Source organism: Penicillium nucicola, assembly GCF_028828085.1.
Source record: "Penicillium nucicola strain IBT 29836 chromosome Unknown utg000002l, whole genome shotgun sequence".
Taxonomy (NCBI): Eukaryota; Fungi; Ascomycota; class Eurotiomycetes; order Eurotiales; family Aspergillaceae; genus Penicillium; species Penicillium nucicola.
Genome location: NW_026643126.1, coordinates 3,856,646 through 3,869,400, shown reverse-complemented (window position 1 = coordinate 3,869,400; position 12,755 = coordinate 3,856,646). Strand labels below are relative to the sequence as shown.

Genomic DNA, 12,755 nt, shown 5'->3' with positions numbered 1-12,755 from the left:
ATCGCTTTGTCGGTCTGGTGATCCGTCATGGCTGTTCTTCCTCAAGGCGAGTCGGCCATCTCGGCCAAGCGCGCGGAGCTCGCGGGAAAGGGTGGCTTTAAAGGTCTTATCAGTAACAAGAAGACGACCTCTATTGGACTATTCGCGTCGCTGGGTGGCTTGGTGTATGGATGTGAGTAGATTGTCATTTAGTGATATTTTGGGATGAGTATCTGATTGCGACGCAGACAACCAGGGAATGTTCGCCCAGGTGTTGACCATGAAGTCGTTCCAGATTGCTGTGAGTTATTTCTGAAATTTGCAGCGCTGCATATGCTGACAGTAGTTTCTCGTACAGACCCAGAATTATGCCGCCCAGACGGGAATTGAGCAGGGAATGCTGACATCTATTCTGGAACTGGGTGCCTGGGTTGGAACCCTCTTCAATGGATATCTCGCCGACGCGCTGGGCCGTCGTGTCACGGTTCTCGTCGCAGTGGTGGTCTTCTGTGTTGGTGTCATCGTTCAAGCCTGCACGGAGAACAAGGACTTTGTCCTCGGTGGTCGATTCGTGACTGGTCTAGGTGTCGGTAGTTTGAGTATGATTGTCCCGCTGTACAATGCCGAGTTAGTAAGTTCTTCTCAGGAGCCCTGGAAATTCAAGAACAAGCTGACAACTGGAAGGCACCACCGGAGATCCGAGGATCCCTCGTCGCTGTGCAGCAGCTAGCCATCACATTCGGAATCATGATCAGCTTCTGGGTATGTATCATAGCACCCTGGGGAGATTCTCGGCTCTGACATCTTTAGATCGGTTACGGAACGAATTATATCGGCGGAACCGGTGAAACACAATCGGATGCTGCATGGCTGATTCCAGTCTGTATTCAGGTTCTCCCTGCTCTTGTTCTGGCTGCTGGCATGATGATGTTCATGCCCCAATCTCCGCGTCACCTCATGAACACCGGCCGCGACGCAGAGTGCCTTACGACCCTGGCTCGCTTGCGTGGCACCTCTGAGGATGATCTCCTTGTTCGTATTGAGCATCTTGAAATCAAGAGTTTGTATCTGTTTGAAAAAGAGGTGGCTGCTGAGAAGTACCCCAATTATCAAGATGGATCCTTCTCGAGTCGGTTCAAGATTGGCTTCTATGATTATTGTTCTTTGGTTACGAATAAGTCGCTCTTCAAGCGTACTGCTACTGCTGTATGTCTGCTGTCTAGCATGGATATACCTAGACTCTTGCTAATGATCTCATAGTGCATGATCATGGTGTTTCAACAATGGAATGGTAGGACAGTCTAGGCTCTCAGGTTGGAACTTTCTTACTGATGTCGCATTCTTTAGGCATCAACGCTATCAATTACTACGCGTAAGTTTACGATGGCCGCAGGATGGAACAGACACTAACGTCATGAAGACCCTATATTTTCAGGGATATGGGCCTAGGAGGCAACACCATTTCGCTACTCGCAACCGGCGTAGTCGGCATCGTGGAATTCTTGTTCACCATCCCTGCCGTCCTTTGGGTCGATCAGATTGGACGTAAGAAGATTCTCATTGCTGGTGCGATCGGAATGGCCTCGTGTCACTTTATCGTCGCAGGTATCATTGGGTCCTACCAGAACTCCTTTGACGAACATAAAGCTGCCGGCTGGGTTGCGATCGTCTTTGTCTGGATCTTCGTCATCAACTTTGCGTATTCCTGGGGTATGTCTGGATCTCTGCACTGCAGTGAAACCTTGCTGACCGTCATCTCACCGCAGGACCTGTCGCGTGGATTGTTACCTCTGAGGTATTCCCACTTAGTATGCGTGCCAAGGGTGTTAGTCTTGGTGGAAGCAGCAATTGGGTAAGTTGCACAGTGTATGCACATGGTCGTCCCAACTAACGTTGCATCCTTTAGTTGAACAACTTTGCTGTTGGTACTGCTACATCTCCTTTCCTTGAGAAGAGTAACTTTGGTGCATTCATCTTCTTTGGATGTATCACTACTATTGCTGTGGTTTACGTTATTTTCTTGGTCCCCGAGACCAAGGGTCGGACCCTTGAGGAGATGGACGAATTGTTCGGATCGACTGGTATGGCCGCTGCAGATAATGAACGCAAGGTTCGAATCGAGAGAGAAATCGGCCTCCTTGCTCTTGTAGGCGTGGAGCCTGCAGACGAGAAACGTGAACTTGTGGAAAACAAGGCAGAGTTTTCAAACCATGAAGAAGATGTTGTCACCGACTTGAAGAATTAAGGCGGTCTATGTTGAATACGAGGAGGCCATGCAAATCATTCAATAGGGCTGGGCTGATCGACATGTTCGTTTCCCTGAACCGAGAACCGAATGCTGTCAGGAGTTGGAAGATCGACAGCAGGTCAACATGATACCCGCATAAATATCTGTGCTATACATCTGAGCTTCCAATCTTAATTGTTTATTTTATTTTATACGAACTGTCCCCAGACTATGACCTTGTACATGATACATATCACATGCAATCGTCAAATGATCTGTCTGACAAGAAATTCCAGCTAGGCAAACCTTTTTCGGGGCCACTTTCTAAGTATAGCGAATAGCAGTGGAGATGAGGATTCGAAACACCAGTCACATCGATCGTCAGGCACTATTGTCTTACCTGACCCTGCGATTGATTAACTCTGGATCCTGGCAATTTGTTTGTTTTGAGTGCTTTTAATTCAAGTGAGTGCCATCGGACCATTCGTCTTTTTCTCTCCCCTAGCTATCCCATCTCCCATCAAAGCATCACGGCCATCACATCTACATCCACATCTACATCCACAACAAAAATGTCAACCACCACAACTTCAGTCAGCTCAACCAGCACCGCCAGCTGCGGCGGCAGTGTCTGGCAAATCCCAACAACAGACTATGCCTGCGCCGCCATCATCAGCGGTAACATGACCGAAGCCATGGATCATTGCTGCAAGGACGCCTCCCCCAAGAAATACGACAACGACTGCGGTATCTACTGTCTCGCCCAGGGCCAAGACATCGGCTCTCTCCAATCTTGTATCTCCAGCAAGAGCGGCAACTACCACGACGTCTTCTGTAACACCTCTCGCCAGAATGCGACCGCCACTGCCGCTGCCACCAAGACTTCTACCTCCACCGGCACCCACACCAGTACCTCGACCTCGACTTCCACCCACAATGCTGCCGTCGCAAACCAGCCTGTGTCCAAGTCCGGACTTGGTCTCGTTGCTTTGATCTTTGGATCGGCTTTTATGGCTGCTTTCTCTTAGGTTCATCTTTGAGCTTGGATGTGGCCTTGAACGGTTGTCAATGACTCGTTACGATGGATTTTCCAAAGCGCTTCTACGACCGAGTATTGCTTTTTTGTGGATTTGGCTTTACCTTTTGGTGTAAAATTAGCATTGCGCATACATAATCAATTTTCATTGGGATATTGGGCTTTTTTGCTTGTCATGGCTCCATTTTGTACTTTGGAAGATGCTCCATGAATCGACAAATGAGGGTTTTCTTTACTCACCAGGCAGATATTCTTAGACCCGGTGAATTGCCTGTACATTGTGCAGTTCGCAAGAGTAACTCGACTCATTTGGAATCAACTAGCTGTGCGAGTACTATACTCACTGCCCAGCACGTATCAAATTGTCTCAAGTCACCTTTCTTATTGTGAGATACCTGCATACCTTGAATCTCACTCGTAAGAAAAACGCATTCTCCTCGCCAAGTTCAAGATTGGCAGTGTTGAAGCTCAACGAAGCTCAGAGAACACTGGCGGTGACGTCATTCATACCCACTATGCTTACGGATCACACCGCTCGGCATCACGAATCCCTTCACAGCTACCTTCTGTGGACAGCATTGGATCCCAAATATCATTTCACTGGAAAGGTTCACTTCGAAAAAATGACTACCCAAACTATCATCGCAACCGGCACCTCTTCGGGTCTCGTAAGGATTACACCCCGCAATCTCTATTGGCCAACCTCTTACTTAATCCTTAATCTCACAGGGCTTCGAAGCTATCAAACAGCTTCTGGAACAGAAGGAGCAATCGTATAACTTCATTCTCGGTGCCCGGGACACCGCGGGAACTCAAGCCGCATACGATGCCCTGAACTTCAACACTGCGAAGCACTCTGTTGCTATCTTGCCCCTCAATCTCTCTGACCTCCGTAGTGTGCAATCATTCGCGAAACAAGCTCTAAGCCAGTTGAGACAGACGAAGCTTGATGCTCTGTTCCTAGTTGCTGGCATGTTGAACAGTGCTGATGGACCTGGTCCTCATGGTTCGCAATGGTGTGAATCATATGTAGTGAACCACTTGGGTATGTACCTTGTCGATGATCAAGTTAACGCGACTTTGAACAATTGAAACTCTTACTAACTTAGAAGTGGAAACCTACAGCTCAACATTATCTGCTTCACCTGCTGGCTGATACCCTGGCTGCATCAAAGTCGCGCATTGCCGTCGTATCTTCCGGTGCCATCCGTGGCGTGCGAGGAAATGACCCTTGTAAGTTATGCAAACATGATCGGTACTTCTCACCCAAGGGTACACGCTAACACTGCCGAAATCGGGTTCAGCCACGCTAGATGTAGACTTGAAAGCGGGCTCCGGCGCCAGCGCACGAGTAGTCTACAGCGCCTCGAAATTCGCCCAGCTCCTAGGAGCCCACTACTGGCGTCGCCAGCTCCCAACCTGCACGGTTGTTGCGGTTTCACCTGGTCTGATCCCAAACACTAAACTTGCACAGCATCCAAGCTTAGGTTTGACTATGGACATGCCTGATGCCAAGAGCGTGCCCGAGGGTAAGAGAATACGAACCCGAATTGTTGGCAGACCCAATTAACTCATGATTCACAGGCGCGCAAAACATTCTTCGTGCCCTCAATGCTCGGGATATACCTTCCGATCCTCAACAGATCTTCCTGACTAGCTGGGGTGAGTGGTGGCCTACCGATGTTTATGCCAGCAGTCTTGATCCTGCTTTGCAGGATAAGTGGTGTTTGAGCAAGACGGACATTGAGAATTCCGAGCCTGTATTCAAGGAGTAGATTGTTATCTCGACCTTTTGTCCCCTACTATACTTCGGCAGTGAAGTAAAATCAGGTACATACACCAGCAAATGGGTTTAAGTTTGGGGTTAATCCTTCGTTCCCGCCCTATATCTCGGTAAATGAAATACCTCTTTCTGCGGAAGATCTGCAGCCGTCCGATCTATTCTATTCCAGTTAGGGGAATTTTCCGGTGCTAGCTTTGCATGTAAATGTTTAACCCCGCAAATGAAGGAAACCCCGAATTTAATGACGCAAGGGCAGAGAAGTATAAGATAGAAGATTGTGCAGCTCATGTTATAGAGAGACAAGGGCTAGAAAAACAATGTTGCTCAACATACTATCGCTGTCATTGCTGCCCTTCGGCGTCAACGCTGCCGCCATATTGAAACCGCGACTTGACGATGGTGTGGCAGATACACCTCCAATGGGGTATGTATAGAAGTAGAGATGTAAAAATGTGTTGACTAACAGTGCCATAGGTGGAACACCTACAACCACTACTCGTGTTCTCCAAACGAGACAATTGTCCGCTCTAACGCGAAGGCCTTGGTCGACCTTGGTTTAGACAAACTTGGCTATCGCTACGTGACCATAGATTGTGGATGGACTGTTGCGGACCGTTTAGCAAACGGATCCTTGATTTGGAATGAGTCACTATTTCCTAGCGGATTCCCTGCTATTGGAGATTACATCCATGATCTGGGGTTACTGTTTGGCGTTTACGAGGATGCCGGGATCAAGACTTGCGACACTGGAATTGAGCAGATGGGCAGTCTCTGTATGAGCCTCAAAGACTCTTTCCAATGGCTCCGTGCTTCGCTAATGCCGATATACAGATCACGAGGAACAGGATGCTGCGACTTTCATGTCTTGGAATATTGATTCGCTGAAATGTACCTGTCCAGTTTTCTTCAAATGCTGTCTGATATACTGACTTTGAGACAGATGACAACTGCTACTCCGACGCTGCAAGTGGATACCCCAACACGAACTATGATCCCACCACCTCACCCCGAACCCGGTATGCAAACATGACCAAAGCATTAGCAGCCCAAGACCGCAAGGTCCTGTTCCAAATCTGCGACTGGGGCGTCGACTTCCCCGCTCTCTGGGCGCCATCGCTAGGCCACACATGGCGTATTGGCAACGACATCATTCCCGCATGGCGAACTATCTTCCGAATTATCAACCAAGCTGTACCGCAGACATCCTTCGCCGGACGTGGCCAATGGCCCGATCTCGACATGCTAGAAGTTGGAAACAACATTTTCACCACTGCCGAAGAGCAAACTCACTTCTCGCTTTGGGCTATCCTGAAAAGCCCGCTTGTGATCGGGGGTGCGTTGAAAGATGACTCGACACAGATGAGCGACGCGTCTCTTTCCATTCTTTCGAACCAGGATGCTATTTCCTTTAACCAGGACTCTCTTGGTGCCAGCGCTAGTCTTCGGCGTCGCTGGACCGAGGAGCAGTATGAAGTGTGGAGCGGGCCTCTGTCTGGAGACCGCACGGTTGTGGCGTTGATTAATTGGGCTGATAAAGCGCAAGACTTGACCTTGAATTTGCCTGACGTTGGTCTTCAGTCTGCAGGAACTGTCAAGAATGTCTGGGAAGGCACGACAGTCAGCAATGTGAAGACGTCCTATACGAGCTCGGTCGAAGCTCACGGTGTGATGCTTCTGGAGCTACAGGACACTACCCAAGCCGGTGTATACTCCAGCGAGACATTCGGAACTGAAACAAGGTCAGTAAATGCATATTCCCGAATCGAAAAATCGGTAGTGGCCCATCATGGTTTACTAACTCTCTGACTATAGCAATGACATTACGTTCAATGAAATCTACGCAAACACGTCAAGCGCCAGTCATACCATCCAGGTCGTCTTCTCTGACGCAGCAACTACCGCTGGAAGCATTCAACTGCAGTCATCATCGGACTCAAAGCCAATCGTCATCCAAGTCGCCAAATCTGCTACAAGCGTCACTTCTACCATATCCCTGGTGGCAGGATCATCGAACAAGATAACCATTCAGTCCACCGCATCAATCGATTCCATCAATATTCAAGCCCCTGTGGGCACATATTACCCTTGCACTTCATTCACTCCCAGCGGCTCCGCAGCCTTTGCACAATGTGATAGTGGATTCTGTCTTCCAGTGGGATCCAAAATCGGTTACCTCGACGCAAACTCTCTTGCTAGCACCAACGTACCGGCGACTGTGTCTAATGCCACTGCGGCGTCAAAGTATCTAGAGGTTGATTTCATCAACAATGACATTGCTTTGGCGACTAGTTGGGGATACGGGTCAAGTTCAAGAAATTTGACAATTACTCTGAACGGCGGGGACCCCGTTCGACTGGAAGTCCCCTTGACTGGGCGCCACAGTGAGCTGTTTGGGCCGGGCTTGGGCTGGTGGGATAGTTCAACTCTTGGTATTGTGATCGATGGATGGAAGGATGGTGACAATGCAGTGGTGATTGGCAATGAGGTGACTGGGGATGTGTTCCAGACCTATGCTCCTGATTTCGTGGGTCTGCGACTATATGATTGAGAAGCTTGTGGTGGAAAGCAGGTATTTTGTGTGATCAAGTGATTTCTAGATAGGATGGACAGCGGGAATTACTTCTTCGTCTGATTTGTTTTATTTCCATCAAAGATTCTATGACCCTTTCTCTTCGAGCTTTACCCTGTCGAATTGATGACGAAGAGTTTCTTCGATCTGACCTCTGAAGTTCACAATAAGCTCCCTAAATCATGACTGTATCTTATTTCCTTGCCACAGTATAGTACCATGCCGGGTCTGGGTACGTAACCAGATGCTTCCATGTCATGTCGTAACAGTTCCTCATGAAATCCTACCGCGGGCTGTCTGGAAGTCGAGATATCTGTCTTTATAGCACTCGTGTAAAAGACTTACCGTGGATAGGTTTGGACTATGACATGTCCGGTGGCATTCTAGTCCTCAGCCTAGTCCACATCTGGTTCGCAAGGGTCCTCTCTATCATTGTCCTGGGATGTTTGCATCCATGAATTTTCCGGCGCGTCAATTGATATGTGCGTTATGACACCGAGAAACCCTTTCCATCCAAAGGTTCTAATTCATTCAGGTGATAAAGGGATGGTCACTTACCACGTCCTCGTATGCTCTATGATGCACCAATTCAATCATCGTGTCTCCGAACAGTCTCAGCACTTATCAGTACGCCGGTCTTTCGTCTTCAAATTATTACATACAGTTTTATCTTTGATAATTAATATCCAATTTTAAACGATGGTAGGGATTGTTCCATTCTCTGCCACTGATAGAAGTGAGTGAAGAGCTTTGACGAAACAAAATACCATAGAGCAGGCGTGCTGCATTGTCACTCACATGAATACGACCATGAAATAGACAAGCCGCGGAGAAGCTCAAGCGGAGATTCTTCCCTATGATACAGACTAGTGGATCTTCGTATCTAAGCTTGTGGGAGCAATCATAGCGTGGTGGCAACGATAAACTTTATTTTAACCTTCTCCCAACTTTGTCACCCGTCTGCAGAAAAGTCTCGACCAGTTTCGTATTCACGACCTTGTACTTTTGACTTCGTATTTAGCACCCTCATACATCAGGGTAAGTTGTCTGCATATCAGTATGCAGAAATCCTTTCGGATCTGAATACGATTCACAGATCATGAGGTGCCGCCATCAAGGAGTCATTGGATCAACTTTCAGCTCTATATATTCTACTAGATTCTCTGCCATGATCGCTCAGTGTGAAAAGTGAAAATTTGATTTGAATGATCAAACAATAATCAGATATATTGGAAAAAGGTAAGTTGAACGAAGTTTTCTTGACACCTACCCATAATGAGTGCTTGGGATTGAATTCCATCAATAGTGAGACAACAGGCAAAATGGCTGAAATTGCAGCCAGTGCCGCTTTCGCAACGGGCAAAGAGGCTCTGAATACACTGAACAATTGGCTGGATGATGTGGAAGTTGCAAAGTCCTGGTACGGAAATAATTATAGAAAGTTCACAGGGTCAGGCAAACGGATAGGCAGGACGTTATTTCGTCTCAAGATAACGGGCGTGTTCACAATCAAAAAGAACGACTGGCAAAAAGTTATCGAAGAATGCCTGTCAGACTGTTACAACTGGCATCGTCAAACCGAAGGAGGAGAGTGCTGTTGGCTAAGACTCTTTACTTCAATGTCTGACGATATGAAGCGCAGATGTTTACAACAGTCTAGGAGCTCTATTCAATCACTTGCAGTTGTGGAATCAATGCCTGCCGCTCGGATCGACTTGTGGGGCTTGGTGGTGTTCGCCTTTGCGAATGGAGCTGATCAAAGGGTCAGGTCAAGTTCGACCGGAAGCTTCTGTGCAAACTTGTATGCCATTGATTTCACACTCACGATCTGGCAGTACGATATGGCTGGACCAATCTGCGCACATATTGAGCCCAGGGAGCAGGGCCAGGAAGACCGGACCATGCTAAGTTCATCTGAATGGAATAACTTACTTTGGAGCGGTCATACCTTCAAAGAGTGTGATCATATACTGGGATGGCCACCCTCTGCGGATCCATCAGCGGATGCGCCTGGTGATTTGATCACAAATGTGTTGGATAGGGAGCTGGCCCAGATCGTCATGGACTATACGTGGACCCGGATACTACAAGAGAAACTTCGCAAGTTAATATACGAATGTCATGACAGCTGGGATGACTTGAAAGCCCTCGCTGGGGAAGACCAAAAACCTCGCATTGAGGTCATCCAACGGAATCTGAAGGGGTTGAAACTTCTTTTGCTCAATGATTCTATTCTACCGGAAGCAATAGTTCAAGAACAGAGGAAGGAAGACACACTGCAATATGCTCAAAAGCAATTGGAATTCGTCGGGCATGAACTCAGCCCAGACGGTTCCATGAAACAACCACGTTTGCGTGGAATATTAGAAACACGACTGCTGCCACTGCAACAGCAGATTGTTGCCCTCGTTCGGTTATTAACTTTACCAAAAATGGTGATCCGTCAATTGAGCACACGAGGCACGGGCACGCATGTTTCTCTCGCATGATATATCGGTATCTCAACGATGGTGATCGACATCTCATGGAGATCAAGTCGGAAACAAAGAGACATAATGTCTTATCATCCTGGATGCTTTCAGGAAAACTTGATAACATGGCACACTGAGCGGGTATTATTGGTAAATTGTTTGGAAGTGTTCTCGTACAAGTACCTGGTGGTATTTAATATTCTCATCGCCATGAAATTGTAATATCAGGCACCATGCCTTGGCGTGAATGTTCACACGAGTTGATTCATAAGAAACCGCACTGCAATGTATAACCCGAAGCGATTGGGCTCGATGAAACCTCAAAGCTTTGGAAATAGGCACCTATATCTCAAGGAAGATATGGAAAAAGAGAAGGCAACGCATGTCACAACGAAGGCAAATAGTGGTACATTTGGTTCAATGATTCTGTATGATAATAAGCTCACAGACCATAAAGCTGTGATATGATGTATACCTTGAGTCGTAATAAATGATATCAAGTAAAAGGTATCTCGCTGGACATTCACTCAGAGCAAGCGAAAATCAGTACTGACGGGTGGCTATCATTAAGAGAAAAAACTACCGATAGAGCATGATCAAATATTGAAGTATCTTCATAATATGGTAAGTAGAATTTATATGAGTAAGGCTGGTGTGCATGCACAGCGGAGTTTCTCATCCGAAAATGCACCGATCATAACCTTTCACGTGAGCAGACACAGGACCAGCATGCAGAGTTCTTTATAAATTAAACGCTCTAAGCAACCTTGTACATTTCACCAAAGTTAGGTGTACCCAAACCAGAAACAGGGTCCCAGCCCTTAGTCGCGTTCCAGCTGGCACCGGGCACAGCGGGTCCTCCGTTGGCGGCGCCACCGAAGCGGCTCTTGCCATCGCAGCCAGTGCTACCACCGTCGACGATGTCATTAAGAGCCGCGCGAGCAGTCGAGTACAGCCAGGGGTTAAGGAAGCCCAATGGGGCCTTTTTGTTCTTGATACGCCCGTCATTGAGCAGCGCAATGACACCGGCAAAGGCAGGTGCTGAAGCGGAGGTACCGTCGACGCTGCTCAGGGAGCCATGCTCAAAGATGGCGTAGTTCTGGCCCTGGGCGGAGACATCGGGGAATGCTCGGCCCTTGGGGTTGAAGAGGCCGGACCAAGTGTTACCCAGGCCCTCGAGGTATGAGCTCACGGCGTCTTCTTGGTACTGAGGACGATCCCAAAGATCGGAGAAGCCACCCGAGGAGAAGTACACGGCCTTTTCGGGCGAGGTACCGGTTGTGGCTCCAACAGACGTGACCCACGGGCAGGAGGCGGGGAATTGGGGTGGGAAGTGGGTTGCGTTTCTGCCATCGTTGGTTTGGCAGGCAGCACCAACACCAGAGTCACCGGAGGAGAAGATAACAGAGACACCTCGACTGCCAAGCTGGGAGTACAGGTTGCACACGCTACGTGCGTAGGTCTCGGGAATGCTCTGCGAGGTTGTTAGAAATCGGGTAAACATGGGGAGGGAATAGAAATCATACCTGTTCGTCCTCGCCATATGAAGTGGAAATAACCTGTGGCAGGTCATTGTTGTCCAATTTGAGCACACTTTGGAGGAAATCCAGGTAGGGCTCGTTGTTGTTATCGTTGGGGTCGGGCTGGTCAAGATCGGGGACCAACTCGCCACGGCCACCAGTGCTGAATTCAGTAACAGGAACAGGAGAGCTCACTCCGATGATGTATTGCAGGTCGAGGTTGGCTTCGCTGCTGTCACCGCTGCTACTGCCCTGGACGTTGCCACCACCATTAAATTGAACGACAGAGAAATTCTGACCCTGTGCGTAGGTTGCGATGTTCTTCTCGAACATGGCCAAGTCGGAGTATTGAGCATATTGCTCAAGGTAGCTGGCAAAGCCAACCTTATTGCCAATATCGCTAGAAGCATTGTAGTCACCAATGTTATAGATGTCTTTGAGACATTGCGGGGTGATAATACTGTTGCAATCAGGAGAAGTAGACTGGGCAGCCAGGCGGAACGCCTCATTGGTCTCCTTGGCCTTGCTGTGCAGGGTGTTGCGGTTGGCGTGAATCTGTCCAAAGCGTGTGGTAGGTTGGATCATGTTGACATGGGACATCAGAGAGTCTGGAACGGAGTACTCTAGCGTGCGAAGACGCTCAATATGTTTGGCATTGCTGACGTAGTACTGGAAGTTAGCTGCCAGCAGCTCATTCGCAGTCTCGACGGTGGTGTGGAAAGTCATCCAGTCGGCATCTTGCTCGATCTGAGTAATTCCGGCGCTCTCGAGCCATTCACGGATTGAATCTGAGGACTCGGCGCTTGGTTGCAGCATACGCTTCATTTCCTCGTGTGTTTGGAAGTGCTTTCCATAGCTAGGATGATCGGGAGTGGACATTTCCATCACTGCTGCCTCGAATCCAGCAGCGTCGCCTTGGGCCAGTGCAATCTGAAGCTTTAAGGGCTGATTGCCACGAGGTGTGCGGGAATATCTCCATCCTATGTTGTGTTAGTTGGTTCACATTGTTGATTTCATATCGAACTGATGAATTGAAACTCACCCTGGGGCACAGCCCTCAGGCTTTCAAAGACATCGGCTGCTGCGGATGATGCGAGAAGGGAAATGACCGCAAGCGAGAATGCTCGACGGTTCCAAAGTGAAGCAATCATGTTGACGAGCGAATGTGAC

The 12,755-nt window shown here is 48.3% G+C and overlaps 6 protein-coding genes across 6 annotated transcripts; 5 read left to right on the top strand and 1 right to left on the bottom strand.

Moving 5' to 3' along the window:
- Nucleotides 1-27: 27 nt before the first annotated feature.
- On the top strand, nt 28-2,224 carry N7511_003224 (uncharacterized protein; the record flags this gene model as incomplete). Its single annotated transcript, XM_057125649.1, has 10 exons — nt 28-172; nt 228-280; nt 338-610; nt 664-741; nt 790-1,185; nt 1,240-1,270; nt 1,327-1,351; nt 1,400-1,689; nt 1,746-1,831; nt 1,886-2,224. 10 exons carry the CDS (start codon nt 28-30, stop codon nt 2,222-2,224), a joined length of 1,716 nt encoding a protein of 571 aa, XP_056987808.1.
- A 554-nt stretch (nt 2,225-2,778) lies between these two features.
- On the top strand, nt 2,779-3,234 carry N7511_003223 (uncharacterized protein; the record flags this gene model as incomplete). Its single annotated transcript, XM_057125648.1, has 1 exon — nt 2,779-3,234. One exon carries the CDS (start codon nt 2,779-2,781, stop codon nt 3,232-3,234), a length of 456 nt encoding a protein of 151 aa, XP_056987807.1.
- A 631-nt stretch (nt 3,235-3,865) lies between these two features.
- Nucleotides 3,866-5,017, top strand: N7511_003222 (uncharacterized protein; the record flags this gene model as incomplete). The annotated part of the gene is made up of 5 exons (XM_057125647.1): nt 3,866-3,910; nt 3,972-4,287; nt 4,368-4,475; nt 4,547-4,771; nt 4,827-5,017. 5 exons carry the CDS (start codon nt 3,866-3,868, stop codon nt 5,015-5,017), a joined length of 885 nt encoding a protein of 294 aa, XP_056987806.1.
- A 325-nt stretch (nt 5,018-5,342) lies between these two features.
- Nucleotides 5,343-7,573, top strand: N7511_003221 (uncharacterized protein; the record flags this gene model as incomplete). The annotated part of the gene is made up of 5 exons (XM_057125646.1): nt 5,343-5,449; nt 5,500-5,798; nt 5,857-5,913; nt 5,966-6,764; nt 6,838-7,573. The coding sequence occupies 5 exons, from the start codon at nt 5,343-5,345 to the stop codon at nt 7,571-7,573; spliced, it is 1,998 nt and encodes a 665-aa protein (XP_056987805.1).
- A 1,343-nt stretch (nt 7,574-8,916) lies between these two features.
- Nucleotides 8,917-10,083, top strand: N7511_003220 (uncharacterized protein; the record flags this gene model as incomplete). Its single annotated transcript, XM_057125645.1, has 1 exon — nt 8,917-10,083. One exon carries the CDS (start codon nt 8,917-8,919, stop codon nt 10,081-10,083), a length of 1,167 nt encoding a protein of 388 aa, XP_056987804.1.
- A 739-nt stretch (nt 10,084-10,822) lies between these two features.
- Nucleotides 10,823-12,736, bottom strand: N7511_003219 (S53 family peptidase; the record flags this gene model as incomplete). Its single annotated transcript, XM_057125644.1, has 3 exons — nt 10,823-11,539; nt 11,592-12,565; nt 12,628-12,736. The coding sequence occupies 3 exons, from the start codon at nt 12,734-12,736 to the stop codon at nt 10,823-10,825; spliced, it is 1,800 nt and encodes a 599-aa protein (XP_056987803.1).
- Nucleotides 12,737-12,755: the final 19 nt, after the last annotated feature.